The sequence below is a fragment of the Rhinopithecus bieti genome, unplaced genomic scaffold, assembly GCF_001698545.2.
Source record: "Rhinopithecus bieti isolate Rb0 unplaced genomic scaffold, ASM169854v2 scaffold_1012, whole genome shotgun sequence".
Lineage (NCBI taxonomy): Eukaryota > Metazoa > Chordata > Mammalia > Primates > Cercopithecidae > Rhinopithecus > Rhinopithecus bieti.
The window spans coordinates 1,305,420-1,329,609 of NW_016803312.1; the positions used below are offsets into that span (position 1 = coordinate 1,305,420).

Below are 24,190 nucleotides of genomic sequence, written 5' to 3' on the forward strand. Positions count from 1 at the left end.
TTTTTTTTTTTTTTAAAATAAAAGGGAGTGTATTAGCTGGATTTTGCAGAAAAGTCCAGGGTTAATCTTGCTTCAGGCCTGGCTGAATTTGGGGCTTAGTTGATATCAACAGAAGAAAGCACTGGAGCATCTCTTGGCTCCGCCTTCCTTTGTGTGGGCTTCAGTTTCAGCTGCAAGTCATAAGGAGGTGGTGGCTACAGCAGCAGCTGCAAGCCCTGTCTCTGGTTTCAGGGCCAGTGGGTAAGAACAGGAGTCATTTTCCCAGAAGTCCAGAGAAAAATCTCATTAGGTCTCATTAACCCTTAGTGGGTCACATTCAGACAGCGAGATGAGAGGGGGTCCCCAGAAAACCTCTAACCAGCCTTCCCACTTGGGGTGGAGCCTCGGGAATTTCCTGCCATTTGCATCAGGGAGGAGCCTGGCCCCTTGTCTTCCTAGGTGTAACCTGGGATTCCATCAGGAAGGGCTATAGCCAGACTCTGACCTAGCAAGAGTCCCTGTTTCCCCCTTTTCTTCCTTTTCACCCAGTAAAACCCTGTCTTACTCACCATTCAAATTGTTGGTGAGCTTTTTCAAATTGTCTGCAAGCCTTAATTTTCATGGCCATGGGACAAAGAACTCTGTCTTTAGCTGAACTAAGGAACAGTCCTGGAACACAATCACTCTACCAATCAGAGGGAAATGCAACAGACTGATGGGCACAGGCCTGGGTCACATGTTCCACCCCTGGAGTTGGGTGGTGGGGAAGGAGTCAGTTTCATGGAGCACAGAAAACCACAGTTCCTTAAGAGTGGGATGAGATGGGATGAGATGGCTTTAAGGAGGAAATCGGGATGCACTTAGTAGGTAGTGAGTGAGTGAGTACCAGGCAGCAAAATCAACAGATGTCTACTACAGTTGGACTGTTGTCATTTTATTCTAGCTTTGCTGGGAAAAAGCCACTACGAACGCATTCAGCAAATTGCAGACTTGTGCTGAAGAAAAGAGACACAAGAATTGAAGGAGCTCAGCTTCTTTTCTCTAAATAGAACATAGTTTATACTATTGAGGACAGATGCTTGTTTATTGTGTGCTGAGAGCTCTCCAACCAAGAGCATTTCCAACATCCTTCCCTCTGCAGATTGTTGCGGGACTTTGCAACTCTCACTAGTCAAAGGGAAACCTTAGGGAGGGGCTATTTAAGATGGAGTAATAAATATGTTTGGAGAAGAGCTAAAGGGCTATGTTATTTCACAGTTCTGGAATTCAGAGCAATAAAAAAGTAAACAGTCTTATTGGCTCAAAGGGGAGAGTCTTTTCATCTTGAAAATGACTTTATTTGGATTATTTTGGTCTCTCAAGAGACTTCGCCTGTGGCTGTATTATAAAATAACTCCTCGTGGTTCATTACACACTGTTCGGTTGGGTCTTGTGAAACAAGAAATGACTTACTGCATTTATTTGCTGTGTGATGGGGCTTTTCTGTTATTTACATATTCTTTGGTGTACTACTATTAATTCATACCCCCTTCAAATATGTAATTTTGGAGGCAATTTTCATTAAAATTTCTTATAACACATACATTTGAGATAATTGAACTGAAGCCTTATTCACTCAAATTGCTTATGCCAATACGATTCCATGGGTTTTAAAAGTAGTATACATTTTTGGAAATGGTCTCTGATGATGAAGATTTGGAGATGATTCTTGATCTCTGGAAAAACATTTGTTCCCAACACGGTGAAATCAATTCACTTCTAAGTTGATACTTACGGCAATTTAATGAAACCAGTTTTGTGAATTAAGAAAGACATTTCTTTTAAAACATGTTTATTGATACATAATATTTCACATATTTATGGGGCACTCGTGATATTTTGTTATATGCATAAAATGTATGATGATCAAGTCAAGGCATTTAGGATATCCATTATGCAAGTATTTATGATTTCCATGTATTGGGAACATTTCAAGTTCTCTCTTCTAGCTACTTTGAAATATGCAATACATTGTTGTTAACTGTAGTCACCCTGCTCTGCTATGAACATTAGAATGTATTGCTTCTGTCTAGCTGTATGTTTGTAACCATTAACCAACTTCTCTTCATTCCCCACACCACATCCTTCCCTGACTCTGGTAATTATCATTCCACTCTCTATTTCCATGAGATCAATGTTTCTAGTTCTCACATATGAATAAGAACATGCAACAAGAATAAGAACATATGAGAAAGACAAACAGATATTTATCTTTCCAGGCCTGGCTTATTTCATTTAATGACTTCCAGTTTCATCCATGTTGCTGCAAATGACAGAGTTTCATTTTTTTTTGTGGCCAGTAGTATTCCATTGTGTATATTTACCGTATTTTCTTTATGTATCCATTTATCTGGTGATGGATGCTCAGGTTGATTTTTGTGAATAGTGCTCAAATAAATATGGGAGTGCAGATATCCCTTTGATATACTGTTTTCCTTTGAAAAGGACATTTCTTTCTTCCTTTTCTTTTCTTTTCTTTTTGACAGAGTCTCACTCTGTCGTCCTGTCGCCCAGGCTGGAGTACAGTGGTGCAATCTCAGCTCACTGCAACCTCCACCTCCCAGGCTCAAGTGATTCTCCTGCCACAGCCTCCTGAGTAGCTGGGATTACAGGCAGGCAAAACCACACCTGGCTAATTTTTTTTGTATTTTTTGTAGAGATAGGGTTTCGCCATGTGGCCCAGGCTGGTCTTGAACTCCTGAGCTCAGGCAATCTGCCTGCCTCAGCCTCCCAAAGTGCTAGGATTACAGGCGTGAGCCACCGCACCTGGCCTGGACCTTTATCTTACTGAGCTCTAGCGTCTGGTGAGTTCTAATCCAGATGAGATATTACTGAGAACTGGCAAACTTAGAACAAATTTGAGAGAGTATTCCTATAATGAATAATATCAGTTTTTGAATTCCATTTTTTTCACTCTGGTTATAGAATAGCCCCAGTTTTTATTTATGGAACCCTACACCCATATACTTTACTATGGTCTAGCGTATATTCTATTGGGCTAAATTCTTAGAAAGAACAAAGTAAGCATGTAGCCTTCCTGCCAGGCTAGGAAGGAAGCTGAGTAGGTAACTTCCTGCTGTATAATTCAAGGGATGTTAGAAGGTATCCTGCCTAAAGGTTAAGATCCCACAGAAATAGCCCGTAGCAGACACTCAACAAATATTTGTTTAATGAACAGAAAAGCAAGTAAATTAGTTGGCATAAAGTCATCTTGCAAGCAAAATAAGAAAAGGATTATTTAGATATTCCTCTGAATTTATCTCCCTCATTTCTAATGGGGTCTACTGTTATCAGTGTTATAGCGGTGACAACCATTGTCATTAAAGAATATCATACTGGGACTCAGAGAAGAATGTGTACACCTACCTTCTTAGAGATAAAAATATAACTGTGAATAATGATGGAACTTCAGAAGTACATGAAATCAGTTCCTTGAACAATGAAAAACAAAACTTAATTCTCTTTGTTCAGCCATGCTGGTGGCATTTCTATTTTATGAAAAACCTGGCCTGGCGTGGTGGCTCACGCCTGCAACCCTAGCACTTTGGGAGGCCAAGGCAGGCAGATCATGAGGTCAGGAGATCGAGACCATGCTGGCCAACATGGTGAAACCCCATCTCTACTAAAATACAAAAAAAAAAAAAAAAAAAAAAAAAAAAATTAGCCAGACGTGGTGGTGCGTGCCTGTAATCCTAGCTATTCAGAAGGCTGATGCGGGAGAATCACTTGAACCAGGGAGTTGGAGGTTGCAGTGAGCCGAGATCGCGCCACTGCACTCCAGTTTGGCGACAGAGGGAGACTCCACCTCAAAAAACAAACAAACAAACAAACAGAAAACCGTCACCATCATTTCTAAGTCTCAGGTGCCTTCAAATGTATTAGTCACAGTGGGCCCCTGGGTTGTACCACTCCAGGGACAACATGCGTAGACACTACCATGTGAATAGCACCCTGGAGTTGTGACGCCCAACGCTCCTATAGTTACTCTACTTGGCATTTATTGTTGATTTGTAGTAGCTTGTCCAAAACCTCAGTTCTTTAAGGCATGGTTTAAGTTTTTCAGGTGTTGATCTCATATTAATTAGCAGGCTTGTAAAAAATATTGCCTTACATTAATGAATTTTTACTTTCTCCCTGCTTTTCTGTTCTGTGGGCGCTTAGGAAGAAGAATTTCAAGAAGAACCTAAGTGCCTCGAGCTGGTGCAGAAGATGACATCAGGTAGAGTACATTCTGTATGATTCCTTTTCCAGGCTGCTGTTGCTGACAGAAGTGTTTGGAGCATCCTAAAGCTTTGCAGATTGCAAAGGAAAACCTATATGTTCCAAATGACTGGAAACATGACTAGAAATGTCACGTGTGATGTATTCCAGGCACGACATCTGGACAATCTGGTTGTGATGCAGAAAATAGCTCGTTCTCTTCTTTGTCTTCTTTCTTTTATTGATTACAGTTCTTGATGAACAAACACTTGCAAAGAAGTAGATGACGATAATGATGAAAAAATTTCAAATTCAGTAATGCTAAACTAAGAAGTATCGTTATTTACTGAAATATTTATGATTTTCTTGGGAAACATTATTTAGATAAGTTTGTTGGGGGATTTTTATGTTTGTCAGTGGTCAAGTACACAGCTTTGCTAAAGTGATTTATGCCACAATAGGACTTCCTAGGAGCTAATGTGGAAAGAAATAAATGACGAGTGAGTTTATAACTTGGTTTATGACTAAGATCTGTAATGATAATGAGATGTAATCGTCATAAAATAAACATTAGCTGAATGGACCTAATAATAATGAAAACTAAATCTTAATACTCTCAGCCTCTATTTACCAACGGCTTTTAGTTTTAGTTTGGTGTTTTATGTGATTCGGTGTTAGAAGATGGCTCCAGATGTGTTTGCTGCTGGCAAAGGCTCATGTTCTTGTAATTTAATGGAAATTAGGGAAAAGAATTAAGAAATTGGAAGTGGTAATGAAAAGAGTATGCAAAGTGAGAGGAAAAGTAGCACCCTACTCTGGTATAGATGAAGGAGACAGAATGAGCAATTAATCAACTCCACCCTTTCCCTCTACACCCACCCCCTCCCAAGTTCCCTGTACCCCCATCAATTACCAACATTGCTTTAATTTAGTGCCTCTTCCTGGAACACTCTCCCCTTGCAGATCCTTGTACAGATGGCTCAGTTCAAACATCCTGTCCCAGAGAAAACTTTCCCAACCATCTTGGCATTCTTCCAAATCTCTCTTCATCCCATTACACACTTTTTTTCATGATGCTTATTCTAATCTGATATGGTTTGGCTCTGTGTCCCCACCCAAATCTCACCTTGGATTGCAGTTCCCATAATCCCCATGTGTTGTGGGAGGGACACAGTGGGAGGTAATTTAATCATGGGGGCAGTTACCCTCATGCTGTTCTCATGATAGTGAGTTCTCACGAGATATGATGGCCTTATAAGGGGCTGCTCCTCCTTCACTCTGCATTTCTCCTTGCTGCTGTCATATGAAGAAGGACGTGTTTGCTTCTGCTTCCGCCATGATTGTAAGTTTCCTGACGCCTCCTTAGGCCTGCAGAACTATGAGTCAATTCAACCTCTTTTCTTTATAAATTACCCAGTCTCTTGCAGTCCTTTATAGCAGAATGAGAATGGCCTAATACACGATCCAAAATAATCTTTCTGTTAATCTGTGGTTTATTGCAATATTGTCTCTTAGAGAGCAAGGACATTAACAGTCTTGTTTAATGGTATCCCTAGTACCTTGGACAGTGCCTGGCACATAGTAGTAATTCAGTAAATTTTTGTTAAGTGACCCCCTGATGTCCATTATGAGCAAGGCACTCTCTTCCTGTCTGTAGTAAGGGTATAGGTGGGGTAGGTTTGGCGTAGGCCAACACCATGCCTATTTTAAATTTCTGGGTTATAAAAAAAAATATGACATGGCACTTGCCCTCAAGACAACAAATTATATTTGTAGTATGATAAATAATGTGAAAATATCTATATAATCAAAGTGCTGCTGGGAGCACCGAGGAAGGAGCAATTCAATTTGCATTGGGAAGCAGGATCAAAGAAGGCCCCTTGGGGTTGGTGATACTTGTAATGAAGACTGGAGTTTGAAAGCCTACTTTCATAATAGGGGCATAGTAGGGGCAGTGGTGTAGTTTACATATCATACCTTTGAAAATGACTCTGAGTACCACTTTTGCACATTTGCCCTTGTTTCACTTCTCAGCTAGAGAAGAAGGCTGGGAGGATGGTCTTGGCTGCATCAATGCAAATTCAGCCAACTCAAAGGCTTTGAATTTCCCAGCTGCTGTTATAAATGCTTTTATTTGCTCTCTTGGCATAGTGCCTACTACATTTTGTGAACATTTGTTCACACATGGTGGGAGGGCATCACTACTCACTAAAGACTGTCTAAGAAATGAGGTGACTTTACTGAGTTCTTTTATGACACCTCAGGGTGAGAAATTAGACATCCCATTCTGAAAATTCTGCTAGGGTTCCCAGCTCCTTAGGCCCTCAGTGGGTGTTACTAGAGATTCAGCAAAGTGGTAAGGATTTCCCTCAGCAAATGCATTTGGAGCTGGACATCTCCCTGAAAATAATTCTGCAGAAAAGAACAAATGAAGTGTACGTAGACATTTGTAATCCCGATTTCTCTGTGATCAACTGGTATGGTTTTAGATTATTGACACAAGAATAAAAGGCTTATTACTTTACTTTCTTCAAAAACATCTAACAATGCTGTTGTCTAAGTGGAAATTTCAAGCAGAAAATGCAGTTCCTCATTATTTCTTTAAAATGCTTGGGTCCACTGACTTTGGGGCTTGCTATAGAGCTCCTCTTCCTCTTTATTCAGGATTTATTCCTAAATGTGTGTATTTGCATTGCATCTTGCTTTGGGTGTACATGTGTTTCTAGTTCTAGAATTCTATCCAGATCTCCCATATTGATTAACCATTCTTTAAAATCCTATTAGGTATAAGTTGTGTCTGCTAAATTATTTGAAAAGTATGAAGGAGGATACATTCTGAGAAATGTGTCACTAGGCAATTTTATCATTGTGTGACCGTCATAGAGGGCACTTACGCAAACCTAGATGGTATAGCCTACAACACACTGAGACTATGTGGTGTTGCCTACTGCTTCTAGGCTATAAACCTGTACAGCATGTTATTACACTGGATATTATAGGCAATTATGACACAGTGGTATTTGTGTATCTAAACATATCTCACCATAAAAGAGGTACAGTAAAAAATACAGTAGTATAATCTTATGGGTCCACTGTTATATATGTGGTTTGCTGTTAACCAAAACATTGTTACATGGTACATGACTGTATTTAGTGTGGTGAATACAACAGACATGACTCCAACTTCCTGGAATGTATGGAAAGTGAGAAATATAGCCATTAGACAAATAAAATGTGAGTTATAAGAAATGGCAGCCTTTAAAGAGTAAAATATAAGTTTTAGAGAAAGCAGGGTACTGTGAAAGTCTTGCCTTCACAGAGCTTTAGTCAAATGGAGCCTTTCAAACATGAACACAGAGAGCTAGGACAAAAGGTGGAATACTATATATGCTGAAACAAAGACATGAGCCGGGAGCCAGGGAGCACTAAGGAGGTGAAAGAAACGCAGCTGGAGGAATCCAGGAAGTTTTTCAAGAGAATGCACCATAAGAGCTGGGCCTTGAAGGATAGAGATGAAATTCATGTGTGAAGGGAGACATGTAAGCCAGGGTGTTTATAAAGCAAAACCCAAATACTGTAAATTGAATTCCAAGTGATACCTACTTGGAATTCAGTTCATTTGTTTTTATTATTATTATTATTATTATTATTTTGTGACTGATGATCTAAGTCTTGGGCATCTAAGACTTCATCCTGAGGTCTATAATTTGTATTAATACTTGTAGGAACCACCCACATGACAATGACAGACCAGTTAGGAGTGTGCTCTGTCTTTACCACCATCGTTACTGTCTTCTGCCCTCAGATAATTGTGTGTGTGTACATTGGAGACCTTTCTTAGTAGGTGATTGAAAGATGGAACCTTAATGCCTTTCCCGGAATCAGATTGCATTTCCTCGTCACTTTGTGGATATACTAGCTTCATGGATACATTAGCCCATTTGTAGGAAGTTCCTTTTAATTTGATGAATTGTCAATGGGTGCCCCATTTCAGCAAGAGAAGTGCTGAGCAGGTTCTGCAGGGAGATGAAGTTTACCTTTTTATCACACCTGCCCTTTCTATGTTCCAAGCCTCTTCAGTGAGTGTATTAGTCAGAGTTCTCTAGAGGGACAGAACTAATAGGATAGATGCATTTATGAAGGGGAATTTATTAAGGAGTATTGACTGACATGATCACAAGGAGAAGTCCCACAATAGACCTTCTGCAAGCTGAGGGGCAAGGAAGTCAGTCTGAACTCAAAATCTCAAAAGTAGGGAAGCTGACAGTGCAGCCTTCAGTCTGTGGCCGAAGGCCTGGGAGCCCCTGGCAAACCACTGGCATAAGCCCAAGAGTCCAAAAGCTGAAGAACTTGGAGTCTAATGTTCAAGGGCAGGAAGCATCCAGAACGGGAGAAAGATGAAGACTAGAAGACTCAGCAAATCTGTTCTTTCCACTTTCTTCTTTCTGCTTTTATTCTAGCCATGCTGGCAGCTGACTAGATGGTACCCACCCAGACTGAGGGTGGGTCTGCCTCTCCTAATCCGCTGACTCAAACGTTAATCTCCGTTGGCAATCCTCTCACCAACACACTCGGAAACAATACTTTGCATCCTTCAATCCAATCAAGTTGACACTCAATATTAACCATCACAGTGGGGTTCCTTCCTCTACACCTTCGCTTCCCAGTTTCTCCATCATCAGAATGGCATGCACTCAAGCACATATACCTTGGTGCACTGTGTCCCCTCTTTCGGCCTATTGGTATGTTAAGCCTCAGATCTACTTATGGAATGAAAAGATGTGTGGTTATGAAAGGGATTTTAAACATCAACAAACAGGTAAAGAAGGACAGAGAGGCCGGGCGCGGTGGCTCAAGCCTGTAATCCCAGCACTTTGGGAGGCCGAGATGGGCGGATCACGAGGTCAGGAGATCGAGACCATCCTGGCTAACACGGTGAAACCCCGTCTCTACTAAAAAATACACACACAAAAAAAACTAGCCGGGCGAGGTGGCGGGCACCTGTAGTCCCAGCTACTCGGGAGGCTGAGGCAGGAGAATGGCGTAAACCCGAGAGGCGGAGCTTGCAGTGAGCTGAGATCCGGCCACTGCACTCCAGCCTGGCGACAGAGCGAGACTCCGTCTCAAAAAAAAAAAAAGGACAGAGATCATCATGGTGAGACCCAGTCTCTACAAAAAAATTAAAAAAATTAGCTGTGCATGGTGGCACATACCTGTGGTCCCAGCTACTGGGGAGGTTGATGTGGGAAGATCACTTGAGCCCAGGTGGTCGAAGCTGCAATGAGCCATGATTGTGCCACTGCACTGCAGCCTGGGTGACAGAGTGAGACCCTGTCTCAAAAACAAAACAAAACAAACAAACAAGCAAAAACAACCCAGGCAGGTCAGAGGTCAGATGTAGGGAGAATTGCCTCCAGCAGCAATTACACAGCGTGGCTGGTCATTTCCTTCACCTGAGCATAGAAGGCCCTAAATGATGGGAGCAGTCAGTAAAGACTCCGTTAGACTGTGTGCTCCCTAAAAGCAGGGATTATGTCTGTTTAAAAGTGAGGTGAGGTCCTTTATTCGAAGGTGCCATTTTTAAAGATGCTTTGCAATCCCTTCTATATAATATTCAATGCAAAAATAAAGAACATATAAAAAAACTGAACCTGGGCTATGTTTATAACTCCACGTAGGGAGAAGGAAGAATGAGGTAATGGTGATACGTTGGGTGGAGACCCTGCAAAGGAAAGTTTTCCATACTTAAGAGTTCCTATGATGTGGTCAGGATGCTGTTCTGATAATAGAGACTAGAACAAAGATCCTTTACTAATAGTGATGAGGGAAAGACCACAATGCCACAGACAGAGAGAACTGCATGTCAGCGAGAAGACACAATTTGAAGCCTCACTACATGACTCTCTGAGGGTGAGCCAGTTATTTGAAGTTGCTGAGGACAGGGACAGTCACTGGTTTACCTTTTCTCACCTGGGCTTGTGCCTCACTTCTCAGCAGCTGCAAAACCAAAATCACTCTCTTCCTGAACTAGTCAGAGTTCTCCAGAGAAACAGAACCACTGGGACATAGATATAGAAGGAGATTTATTATGAGGAATTGGCTCACATGATTTTGGAGGCTGAGAAGTCCCACGATATGCCCTTTACAGACTGTAGATCCAAGAGCCCAAGTGGTGAAATTCTAGTCCAAGTCCAAAGGCCCGAGAACCAGGAGAGCCAATGGTGTCAGTTCCAGAACAAGGGCAGAGAAGACTGATGTCCCAGCTCAAGCAGTCACACAGAAAGCAGAAGGAGTGAATTCCTTCCCCTTTCCCCGTTTGTTCTATTCAGACCTTCCACAGATTGGGTAATGCCCACCTACACTGGGGAGGGTGATCAGCTTCACTGACTTTGCTGATTTAGATGTTCATCTCATCTGGATACACTGTCGTGGACACATCCAGAAATAACGTTTAATCTGGGCACCCCTTAGCCCAGTCAATTTGACACAGAGAATCAACCATCACACTTCTCTGGTGAATTAGTCCTTTCTTGCATTGCTGTAAAGAACTACCTGAGACGGGATAATTTTTAAAGAAAAGAGGTTTAATTGGAACACAGTTCTGCAGGCTGTACAGGAAACATGGCTGGGGAGGCCTTGGGAAACTTACAATCATGGCAGAAGGTGAAGGGGAAGTAGGCAGGTCCTACATGGCTGGAGAAGGAGGAAGAGGGTGAAGAGGAAGGTGCTACATACTTTTAAACAACCAGATCTAGTGAGAATTCACTATCACAAGAACAGGGGAAAATCCACTCATGATCCAGTCACCTCCTGCCAGGCCCCTCCTCCAACATTGGGGGTTACAATTTGACATGAGATTTGGGGAAGGACACAAATCCAAACCATATGACCTGGGTAGCATCTCTTTCCTTTTTGCCTTTCCATGGTATGTGCTTCTTTTCTAGAGCCTTCTATGGGTTGCTCTACCTTTTCATTCTAGAAATAAAGTTCTAGAATGAGGCTACATTTACTCTCTTCTTATTCCTCCAAATGGCTCTCAGAACAAGCTAAGCACCATGCATATATAACACATGCAATATGCAAAGGCATTGGTATTGGGTAAGATTCAATTGAACATTTGAACAATTTTAGCACAAAGACTCAGGTTTATAGGTGACATACAGAAACTACGGATCCTTCACTTACTAATTTTATTTGTAATCAAATGAGTAGAAATCACATAGTACCACTTTTATAGAGAGAGGGAGATTAACAGTCTTTCAGAGGTGGCACATCTTGTCTTCATTCATTCATTCCTTTGTGGGCAGGGAGATGGATGAATGGGCCAACCATGCTTTCTTGATAGAATTCTTTTTGAAAATAAGTTGCATTCTTTCTAGTGGCCATTTTTTTTAAGTGAAATGTGTTTGAAAAATGTTGGCTTCAATTTGCCATTCCTTTTAAACCATGCATTGCTTTAGAAACAGGCCAAGTCTTTTTGAATGCTGAAACAACTTTCCAATTTGTGCACCATTCCAGAAGACCTTGTGGAATCCTTATTCTCTTTTAGGTTTCACTCAACCTGTGCTGCCAGGGCCTCAAAGATTACACTGCTTGGTCACATGAGGGGAGAATCCTGTAAGTTGGAGGCAGTTGGTTACAAATGGTTTCATCAGAACACCCTCTTTTTGCTAAAGGTCATCTAGAACTGAGGGGAGCCCAGTACATTTTCAGAGTTGGCTGTCTGTGTCATCTGCATTTAGTCAAGTTTCATTTCCTGTGGTTTGTAGATTTCTTAAGTGTGAAGTAACGAACCCCAAACAGTTAAAATTCTTTACCTAAAAATGGATGCAATGAGGAAAAAAATAGGTATTTTTGTAACTTCTATGGGGAAGTGAGACTGGGGTTCCACTGATCAGTTCCTTGTTGCTGTGCACACGAGGCCAGCCCCTCTGCGGGAAGGTCCATGACACTTGGAGTTCAGATCTCCTTGCTGGGCATCTCAGGAGGTGACAAAATGAGACCCATTTTCTGACAATTCAGACAAAGTGTCTGCTTTTACTTTCATGTAGTGGGAGAACAGTCAACAGTGCAGTTTCCACCAGAACCCACTATTTATCTCAGTCACACACCTCTCTAATTTTGTACAAGAGTTGTTTATCTTCCATACAGATTTTTCTGAGTCTTTGGCCACAGATGAACAGAAAACCGTTGAGATAGGAAGGTGAGAAAAAAAAGAAGGGAAACTTATCCTGAGTTTGCTTTCTTTCCATTCCCTTAACCTTAGGGCAGACAGTTTTTTTGTTTGTTTGTTTTGTTTAGTTTTGTTTTGTTTTTGAGACGGAGTTTCTTTCTTTCACCTAGGCTGGAGTGAAGTGGGGCAATCTCAGTTCACTGCAACCTCTGCCCCTTCCCTTGCAGCAAGTCACCTGCCTCAGCCTCCAGAGTAGGTGGGACTACAGGTGCGTGCCACCATGCCCAGCTAATTTTTGTATTTTCAGTAGAGACAAGGTTTCGCCATGTTGGTGAGGCTGGTCTCTAACTCCTGACCTTAGGTGATCCACCCACCTCAGCCTCTCAAAGTGCTAGGATTACAGGTGTGAGCCACCGCGCCTGGCCAAGGTAGACAGTTTGAGGGTTCATGGGAGGCCTTTTATTACGGAAAATGCTACTGGGGGTAGTAGATGACTTTCAGTGAACACCTTGTCCCCAAATTCTTTATGGGACTTTTTGGTTGGCACAGCTCCTTCTGTCGGGTCTTTGTTTTCAATGAGAGCTTCCTTGACCTCTTTCTGCAAAACTGCAACCTTTCCTTCAAGTCTTACTTCCTTGTGTGTTTTGGTTCTTGAAACCACTTGTCACTCTCTACATATTATATAATTCACTTGCTTTTTGTCTATCTTCCCCTTCTGTAAGGTAAGCATCATGAAGGCAGGGATGTTTGACCATTTTGTGTCCTGCTGCAAATATAATGAATGCCTAGGATGGAGCCTGACATATAGGAGGCACTCAATGAATATTTATTAAATGGGGAATGAATACTTGCTCTTTTCAATCTTGCTGAAGCAAGTAGATGCATCAATCACTTCTTAGCCTTTGGCTAAGATCAAGTGAAGCAGATGAATCAGAAACTGGATGTTACATCTTTTTCTCTTTGTTTTCTGCCCCCAGCTCCTTGCACAATGCTTGGACTATGTAGGAACTGAAAAGTAATGGTTGTTTGGCTAAAGTATGCATGTGTGAATGAATGATTGAGTCTGGTTTACAACGTGACTTGGATATAAAAACTGTTGTTTATTTGGGTACTTAACACATATAAAGCAAACCATGCTGATCCACAGAGAGTCAAAGATGAGTCAGACATGGGTCTTGCCTTCAAGATGCTAAATGTACTTCCTTTGTCCTGGGTTTACTTTCTTTCTGTTCCCTTAACCCTAGGACAGTCTGTGGGGTCACAGGAAGACTTTTCTTAGGGGAAATGCTCCTGAGGGCTGTAGATGATGACTTTCAGTGAAGACCTGGTCTCTAAACTCTTTTATGGGACTCAACTATCATAGTTTGCATTTTAGTCTAAAGAGTCTTATCATTTTGTCTCTATTTCGAATAATAGTAATTGGATTTTCACTGTTGTATAAATTCTTCTAAAGAAATGAAGGTTGAGCGAGTGCAGTGGCTCACGCCTGTAATCCCAGCACTTTCGGGGGCCGAAGTGGGTGGATCCCTTGAGCCCAGGAGTTGGAGACCAGCTTGAGCGACATAACAAAACCCCAACCTACAAAAAAAGAGAAAACATTAGCCAGGTGTGGTGGTGTGTGGTTGCAGTCTCAGCTACTTGCGAGGCTAAGGTGGGAGGATCTCTTGAGTCTGGGCTGCCAAGACTGCAGTGAGCTGGGATTGTGCCACTGCACTCCAGACTGGGCGACAGAGTGAGACCAGACTCAAAAAAAAAAAAAGAAAAAAAAAGTGAAGGTGGCAACATGCTTGTCGCTGGAGGTTTATTAGAGGAACATAGATGTGCAAGTGATACGTTCCCTGTTCCAAAAACTTAAAACACCAGTGAACAAGAGGCCATGGGCTATAATATATATTAACGAAAAGAAAATGTTTCTAGAATGCACTTACAGATCTTGCATTATTAAGTGTAAGTAGGAGAAAGTTGGTTGGTTTTCCATCTAGGTTCTAGATTTTTTTCCACCCGTTAAGTCTGTCAAAATTGCCCTAGAATCCAAGGAGATGTTTCTCTGTTGACCAGGGGTGGGGTGGGGATTTGGGGCTGGAGGTGTCTGTCTTTGGGAGGGTAAGGCCAGCAATGGTATGCTCCGGGTCTGAAGTGAAGGGAGACTTCCTGGCCTGCCTATTCAAGATGTACCAATCTGCGTCCAGTCCTCTGCCATTTTGCCTTGAGAAGGTGTCAGGCTAATGAGATAGGATTTCCAAGTACTCAGCACCCTCCTAGGCCGAATTTGTCAAGTGGTGTTACCACCCAGGGTTTGAAAACCCTGGCATTCATCCTCCTCAGAGTCACTGGAGAGCAATCTGTGCTTTCTCCTCTCTACATGGGCAGAGAGCAAATTGCTTCCAGATTTTTCTGTTTAGAAAATTTAACAGACCATTTATTGTTCATAAATGAGAAAATACAAAAATACATAAAATGAGGTTTTGATTTAGTCCTCTGTATTCAAAATAAGCCTGATGTGTTGTTGATGGACTGGGCACATGTGCCTTAAAGGGGAGCTGAGCTGTACCTGTGCAGCAAGCTGTTCAGCCTTGACATTGTGCCCACCCACCCATGGGACACCTCAGTAATCTATTTAGTATTACTTATTCTTCTCCATCCAATCCTATGTCTTCATAACACAGTGGGAATGGAGGCATGGAACTTTCCAGAAGTTTACCCAGGTTGCAAGGTGAACCAGTTACTGGTTAACAGCAATGAAATTTTCAGTGTGCACAAATTGCAGCAGAATTGCCTAATTTTTTGTGTGTGCCACAAGATGCGTTTCTACACTCTTTCACTTTCTTTTAATATTTGTTGGTTTAAAATTTAATGTTGGCCCTTTGTAAAAATTACTTAGAGGAGGAGGAATTCTGAAGGTGACGTTAACATCCAAAATCAGAAGTAAAGTGATGGTCTTTAAATGTTTCCATCCTGAAGGAATCTCTCTACCCACTTCTTACTCTTACTTCCTTCCCCACATAGGAATAAAAGATGAACTTGTATATTGCATGCCAGGGACCCGAATGTCCAATCACCTGTCTCCTTGGAGTGCACCTCTCCTTCCATTCTGATGACGTGGAAGGTGGAAATTGTCATCTAGAAATTTCAACCGATGGTCACAAAGACTCCCAAGAGAGAAAATCCAAAGTTTTCAAATCTCAAAGATGGTTGTTGTTGGCATTGTTTTTGCTATTTACCCATGTTTTCCTGAAAACCTTTAAATGAAGTGAAATTTTGACCCTGGAAGTTCCCTGTGAAGTCAGCCTCTTTATGGCCCCGCATGCCCCACACTCTCGTTCAGGGTGGTGTAGGAGCCACCATACCTTGCTCTGCTCCTCAGTGTTTCCTGGTAAATCAGTTGCGCCTCCAGAATTTGTATCTAGGAGGAGCACAGGGGCCAGAACAGGTGAAAAAGACATTAAAGGACTTGTCCTGAAGTCGTTCCTGCACAGCACTTTATGGAAGATGAGAAAATATCAATTGTTTATATCAAGGATGGGGAGGAGGAGCTGATGGAGTTGGAGTGCATGGCCGACATTCAGCACCCAGCCCCTCTCCCCTTGCCCTTCACTTCAGTGCCTGTGACCCCACTTCTGGCACCTGCATGCCTTTCCGTAAAGGCTTCCTCTTACCCCAGAACCTGCCTCAATCCCTTGAGGAGTAACTGTCACCCAATCCCTGATCAGACTTTGTGAATAAATACCGCAGCTCACTTGCCCTCGGGTAGGTAGCGGTGGAGCTGGCTCCCAGGGATCCCCAGGAGGGTTAAGTCCCAGCCCCTACAGGAGTAGCAGCTGCATAAATCCTGTGGCGGCTACTTTCCCTCCCCTGTCTCGGCTCCCCACCTCTCCTCCTGTTCCCTTCACATATGAACTGCTTCCCCCTGAATCCGTGCCTCAGGGTCTGCTTCTAAGGGAACCTGAACTAAGAGAGGGTCCCTTGGCACAATCACCGTATTGAATGCAACCATAACATATTTTAAAACATTTGTGCCAGGTCCTCAGGAGGCTGAGGCAGGAGAATCACTTGAATCCGGGAGGCGGAGGTTGCAGTGAGCCAAGATTGTGCCACTGCACTCCAGCCTGGGTGACAGAGAAAGACTTGTCTCAAAACAAAACAAAGCAAAACAAAACAAAACAACACAAAACAACATTTGTGAGCCTGACTGAGATAGCAGGGAAAAAAAAAAAAAAACCTATCAAAAATAATTAAAACACTAAATGCAAACTATCTTCTTTGACTACTTACTACCTGCTATGGTTTGGATATTTGTCCCCTCCAAATCTCATGTTGAAATTTGATCCCCAGTGTTGGAGGTGGGGACTAAAGGGAGGTGTTTTGGTCATAAGTGCAGATCCTTCTTCACGAATGGCTTAGTGTCAATCTTGATGGATTGAGGGAGCTCTCACCCTTAGGTCCCATGGGATCTGATTGTTGAAGAATCTGGCACCTCCTTTTCTCTCTTGCATCCTCTCTCAACATGTAATGTCTGCACATGCCAGCTCCCCTTTTGCCTCAGATGCTGGTGCCATGCTTGTGTAGCCTGCAGAACCATGAGTCAAATAAACCTCTTTCCTTTATGAATTACCTAGCCTCAGGTATTTCTTTATAGCAATGTAAAATGGACTAAGATGCTACCCCACTGACTGGTCAAAATGGTAGCATTCTCAAGCTTCTTAAAATTCCTTTTCTGAACACAGTTTTCTGACCTTTTCTGAACACAGTGTTCTATCCTATGCATCCATGGAGGGGCACTTAATGATTAGTGAAAGGGAAGGGGATTTTTTCAGCTTGAAGTTGGCTATGGTAAAGCATATCTACTTAGTTACTGCCGTAGTTCAGCTCAACTTGAACGTGCTTATTTGAGCGTAAGAATGGATTTAAATCATAAAATCATTTATTTTTGAATTAGCCAATGTGGGCCAAAACATTTGGATTAACTGCTGTTTGGTTCTGTGTGAAATAGAATACATAATCAGATATTTTGTTTTGAGCCTTGAAAAAACAACAGCTAAGAAAAGAGTCTTAAAGGAAACTAGCTAAGATCACCTCTGGTTTCTTATCCTTCACCACAGATTAATGATGAGAGCAAGAGATAATCAAATGCAGCAGCAGTATGTTAATAAAGACCTTTCTCAAATGAATTATGGCTTTCATTAATGAATTAATACATAGCTATAATTAATAATTAGGGTTAATATGCAGCCTATATTCCACACAGATATTCAGAAAATAGGAAGTAATTCTGAAGACCTTAAAGGTGATTTCAACTGCTTATGACTGATATTACAACCAGAGCAAACTCAGCTGTAGATGTGTTTTTGTGACTTGCAAAGTTTTTGAAAATTGGTTGCCAATGTTTAAAAACTGGAAAATTTCATGTAAAAAACTAGGTTCCAATTTCTCTTGAGAAATTGTAAGAACTAGCCAAACCAGGCCTGCATTCCTAAGCAGTGAAAAAAAAAAAAACAACCAGAGTTGCCTTTTTAGCTGGTACTTCCCTATCCTGCCTGGCCCCTGCAGGCATTTGGGGTTTAAATGCCAGGCTTATGACGTTAGAAGAAATATGAGATAAAAGGAAGAAACACAAACAAATAATAAACCTTACAGTTTTCAGGCAAGAAGAAACTCTTCCTTGCATATTTACAGTTGTGTGGACAGTGTTGTGTTTTTGCTTGGTTGTCAGAAATCTCTTCTTTGGCTGTGGTCTGAGGAGCAGGTAAGAGCGTGTGGGGTCATTGCTATGGAAACAGGAGAAAACACTAGCATCAAGCTTGTGGGCGTTAACCTCACCCAGTGATCTTGACACGATTCCCTGAAGTTTCCTGCAGTTACATTTTACTGTGTATAAGCAGCTAATACTATACTATTTAGGGGCTTTTTGTGATTTCAGTAATGAATAATTACAAAATATTTTGCAACTCTGAAGATTGCCACCAGGAAATGGAGCCACACAGACGGCTGTGGCTGCACAGCTAGAAATAACAGTTCTGGCTTGCACCATGATGGCACAGGTGTTTGGAGGTCTCAGGAAAAGTTCCAGAACCATGGGCTTTTCTCCCAGAGCTCTTCCTTGAAAGGGGGACTGAGAGGCCGCTGTGTGCTCCTGAGAGGCTGGAGTGAAGAACAGCTTCTGCTCTTGCTCAGCAAGGCTGGTGATGTGAAATTGCCTTTGAGAACATTTGCCTGCCTGGCTGTGTGCCTGGCACCTTTTAGTTAGTCTTTGATCAAGCATGACTCCAGTGTGCATAGTAATCATGGAAATTTTCAGCTTTCCTCTCCAAGGAGAAAATGATAAAAGGAACAAACTTTCCTTGGCTTTTTCTGAGCCATGGAAACAGAACAGTTCTAAGACTCAAAGCGTCAGGGCACATGTTGCAAAGGCCTGATTCTAGTATTTGGCCTTAATTGTAAATACCGTGGCAATGGTTCATTTGGTCACAAGTTTAATTTGTCCATGTATTCATTAAGCATTTATGGAGCCTTCCCTCTACTCAGGGATTGCGAGTTTTCTCTTCTTGGTTTTGTGTTCAGCCAAGGCCAGTTATGAAGCCGCACCCTGATGGCCATGTTTCTAGAAGTCGATGCATCACATTTTTTTCTGTGCCTGAATTCGTTTCACAACTGCCGTGCTCCAAGTGGGCTCACAGTATGTGGTTTCTCCCAATAACCTGAAAAGTCTTAAAGAAGATGGATAATTGCATTAACTCCTTCAGGTGACTATAACTTTCTCAGCTTCCTACCAATTCTAATCCACTGGTGGTGTCCTGAGTTAATCTGGTCCAGCTGCCATATTTGATTTTAGCACATTCAGGGCCGTATTATCTTAATCGGTCTTTTCTCACAACTGAACACAAAACCTCTGGTATCCACGTTACCCTTGATACCATGGCAATAACAATAGCTAACATTTTCTAAGTAGTGTTCTTGCAATGCATAACGTGCCGTGCTAAGTGCTTTACATGGATTTTTTACTTAATCCTCTTAACAGCCCTAGAAAGTAGTGCTATATTTTCTCCCCTTTGCAGATAAGAAAACTCAAGCTTTAAAAGTTAATTTAACCAAGGTCACATGGCAAGAAAGAGCTGGAGCCAGGACTCAGTCCAGGCCTGGTTGAGTCCAAACCCCTATACTTTTCGTCATTTCCACAACTCTGCAAAAACCAATATGTATCTGGACAGAGTTGAGAATTTCTCTCTACAGCGAGAGTGTTGATTTTGTATCTTTCTGACTTAGTGAGTTTATCAGCAGGGATCTGGGATCCGGTGTTCTTTAGAAAGCCTAATCCTCCTGATTTCTGTCAGGAAGGAGCTCTGCGGGAGGGTGAGCTCAAGGAATTTTCCCTGTGCATAGAAAGTCATTCTTTGACTGAGATGAAGTATAGAAATGAGAGTCACTGCTTTTTTTTTTTTTTTTTTAAACATTTGAAGTTGAATATCTATGTTTTAAATCTGACTTCACTCCATCAAAATATTAAGTTTAAGTCTGGTAGAATCAAAGACAACAAACATCCCTTGAACTTGGCCCTTCTCTCTGACTGTACAACTTCTGTTTATGGTGCTACCATCCACCCTGGCTTCAAGCTTCAAGGTCACGTTGGATTCCTTCTTTCCACTTCACCTCTGTATGAATCTTATTGAGTTCATTTGCTGTATTTCTCATACCTATTCCAAATTTTCCAGTCTTGGTATCACACTCTGGTTTGGGTTATTATTCTCTTACACCCAAGCCGTTTTCATTATCTCCTAACTTGTCTTTCTGTGTCCAGGTTTTACCTGTTCTTATAAACCCTACACGCCACTGTCAGAGTATCTATTCACCTATTAAAATCCCACCTAGATGTGAGGGTACAAGTCAAATTCTACAGTCTCAAGGAAGTCAATACGTACCTATGAAAAAAGTAATCTCTCCAGTCCCCTTCTTATGGCTCATAATTTATGGTTATGTGTGGGTCTATCTGTTTTGTTTTGTTTTTTTGAGATGAAGTTTCATTCTTGTTGCACAGGCTGGAGTGCAATGGCACAATCTCGGCTCACTGCAACCTCCACTTCCCGGGTTCAAGCAATTTTGCCTCAGCCTCCCGAGTAGCTGGGATTACGGGCACGCACCACCACGGCCGGCTAATTTTGTATTTTAGTTTTATATTTTAGTAGAGACAGGGTTTCTCCATATTGGTCAGGCTGGTCTCGAACTGCTGACCTCAGGTGATCTGCCCTCCTCGGCCTCCCAAAGTGCTGGGATTATAGACATGAGCCACTGCCCCAAGCCATGTGTGGATATAGCTTATCTCACATGGCAGAGATGGCCAGATATTTATCCAATATTCATATACTGCTCAGATTATAGACGTAAGCCACTGCCCCAAGCCATGTGTGGATATATCTTATCTCACATGGCAGAGATGGCCAGATATTTATCCAATATTCATATACTTTAGCCAGAGAATCCTAATATTGTCAAGTGCAGTTATAGCCCAAGCTCTAAAATGACATTTCCCAGCCTCCTTATAGATAGGGCTGGCCAATGATATACTAGCTGAAGTTGTCAAGTGTCTTGATTTGGTTCCCCCAGAAGTAGATCCTGAGACAAGGATTCTAGTACGGCTTGCTTAATTTGGAGGTTGTCTCAGGAAGTATCAGTAGTATAAAGAGGCCAATAAAGCATTGCTTATTAGGAACAGAATCACTTTTGGTGACTGGAGTTTCATCCTACTGGGGAGCTCTGGGATGTAGCTCAGACGTTAGAAGTTTCCTTCACTATCCTTAACACTTAATACTGAACTTATTCTAAAATTGGAGTAGAGTGCATTGTGAGGGTAAGAGCAAGGGAATATGGTTGAGTTTTTAAAAAATATTATTTTCACTTTTACTGTGAGCGTGTATGACTTCTTGAAATTTAGTGATACAACAAAATAGAAGAAAGCTAATGGTTTAATGCTGTGTAGAAAGAAGTAGGATATAAAATTATTTACCATACCTGTAAGTACAGAACACAACAACTGATGCATAGTTTTAGGGAATGGAGGAACTAAACCGGAATGCTCACAATGCGTATGCAATAAGTATTTGTTACTCTTAAATAAGTATCGAGAGGCCGGGCGTGGTGGCTCATGCCTGTAATCCCAGCACTTTGGGAGGCCGGGGCGGGAGAATTACCTCAGGTCAGGAGTTCGAGACCAGCCTGGCCAACATGGTGAAACCCCAAACCCCATCTCTACTAAAAATACCAAAATGAGCCGGGCGTGGTGGTGGGTACCTGTAGTCCCAGCTACTAGGGAAGCTGAGGTGGGAGAATTGCTTGAACCTGGGAGGGAGATCATTGTGCCCTGCATTCCTGTACTCCAGCCTGGGTGACAGTGCAAGACTCCATGGCAAAAAAAAAGAAAAAATCAGAGTTAAGAATGAATTCATTTATTTTCCAAATTTTCTGTAATGAGCTTCTACCACCTTCCTAATGAAAAAAATAAAAAATAAAAAACTGTATACAAATAAGAATGATTTTACAACTCAAAACAATAATGCTGGTGAAGAGGCTTTCATGCTTTTGCTGGGAAGACTTCGAATGTAGCAGTGTCAACAGTGGGGCTCCTGGAAAGCTTCTTCCAGAGAGTATGTCCTTTCTCCTTCTTGCTGTCTGGAACATTGACAGGATATTATGGCAGCCACCTTGGACTAGGTGTTGACCCAAGAGATGAAACCATGTGTTAAGGATACTGGAGGAAATGCACAGGAGATGCCTGCACCTCTGATGACCAAAGAGCAGCAATACTAACCCTTCACTGCCTACCCACTGGCCCTCATTATGTGTAACAGTCAAACAATGTGCCAATGAAAAGAATCAAACTCCATAAAAAAATTTGAAGACATGTATTCTGAGCCAAATATGAATGACCATGGCCTGTGACACAGCCCCAGGAGATCCTAAGAACATGTGCCCAGGTGGTCAGACTACAGCTTGGTTTTAAACATTTTAAGGAAACATAAGATATAAATTAATACATGTAAGATGTACATTGCTTCAGTCTGGAAAAGGTGGGACAACTCGAAGTAGGCGGGTTTCCGGGTCACAGGTGGATGCAAAGATTTTCTGCTTGGCAAGTGGTTGAAAGTATTAAGGTATTATCTAAAGATGTGGAATCAATAGAAGGGAGTGTCTGGGTTAAGATAAGGAACTGTGGAGACTAAGATTCTTATTACGTAGATGAAGCCTCCAGATAGCAGGCTTCAGAGAGACTAGATGGTAAATGTTTCTTAACAGACTTTAAAAGGTGCCAGACTCTTAGTTAATTCTCTCTTAGATCAGAAAAAAGACCTGGAAAGGGAAGAGGATTCTCTGTAAAATATAGGTTTTCCTCACAAGAGACAGCTTTGCAGTGCCATTTCAAAATGTATCAAAGAAATATATTTTGGGATAAAATGTTTTTATTTCTTTCAGGTCCTGCTGTCTGTCAGGTTGTTATCTTATTGCCACACAGAGTCTGTTTGGTCAGTCTTACGGTCTCTGTTTTAACGCTAATGCTAGTCAGCTGTGCCTGAATTCCAACGAGAACAATGTAAACTGAGGCATGTCTGATCATGCATTCCCATCATGGCCTGAACTGGTGTTTCAGGCTTATTTTAGAATGCCCTTGGCCGAGAGGAGGGGTTCATTCAGTTGGTTGTGGGGCTTAGAATTTTTTATTTGGTTTACAAATGAAACCTACCATGTTGTTTATACTGCCATTATTTGTGTTACCATTATTTGTAGACAAACCTCATCCTCATTTGTGTTTCTGAGATCAGGAAGCTTCTTTGGGTGCATGGTCTCTGTGTCTTTTTTAATCTCTATCATAGCATCCATGCAGTGCACATAGAACCAAGTCCTCGATAAATATTTGTGGAATGAAGAAGCTGAATTCCACCAACTTGGAGAATGGTGTGGAAAGCACTGGGCTAGATGACATGGGTTCTGAAGATGAAAAGAACAGCATCTCATTCTCAAAGAACTGATAATAAAATTGCATGTGGGTTGTGGGTGTGTCACTATTTGCCACCAACGCACCTGGGTGGGGTCAGACAGAAGATGCCTGTCTTCTGTGTCTCAATAAAACACAAGATGCCCATTCATTTCTGGTTTTCTCCTGGTATCATTGGCTCTTTGGTGTCTGCTGGAAAAGCTGGGCTTTTCCCAGTGTTACCATGACGTCTGAGCTTTGAGAGCTATTTCTTTTCCCCTTGGAGCCTGAGAGAGATTATTCCAATGATATCTGAATAGCTTGAGTTTGCTGGGTATCAACACAGAGGAAGTGGTTCCCTAGCAACAGGCGCCTCTGAAAGCCTCTTAGCACTCAGTACTTCTCCGGGCTTTTTGTTTCCCCTTGTCCATGCTGCCTGTCAGCAAATGGCCAGAGTGATTGCACCTGCTCCGAATTAGGGCCGGTCAGTTCGACCCCAGCAGTTCAGTTTTACTAAGTCAAAGGGCTCTGTTCCTCTTTCGGTCAAGCTTCCTTGTGAGGCCTGGGGCCTATTTTGCTCCTGGTTAGACCATAATTACCTCAGATCACACTTCCTTCTTTGTTGTCTAGATCTGACCAGAAATGGAAAATACCGAAGTGACTGAGATCATTTTAATTGAATTAGTAAAAGAATACTTTCTTGTATGCACATCTTTTCAAATATGCTAAACCTCTTAAGAAAATGTTTTGTATCGCCTTTTTTTTTCCGCTAAAAATGGATTCTCGCTCCATTCTTTCAGTTTTTCCGCAGACTTAACAAATTCTGCCTTCCTTAAATATGT

General features: G+C 41.9%; 1 protein-coding gene across 1 annotated transcript in view; it reads left to right on the forward strand.

The window, feature by feature from the left end:
• The window catches only part of FAM107B (family with sequence similarity 107 member B), a 269,715-nt gene that overhangs the window by 108,710 nt on the left and 136,815 nt on the right, over positions 1 to 24,190 (forward strand). Inside the window, exon 2 of the mRNA XM_017874394.1 lies at positions 4,180 to 4,237. Within this exon, the coding sequence (XP_017729883.1) occupies positions 4,180 to 4,237 (58 nt within the window). The remainder of the gene's footprint in view (positions 1 to 4,179; positions 4,238 to 24,190) is intronic.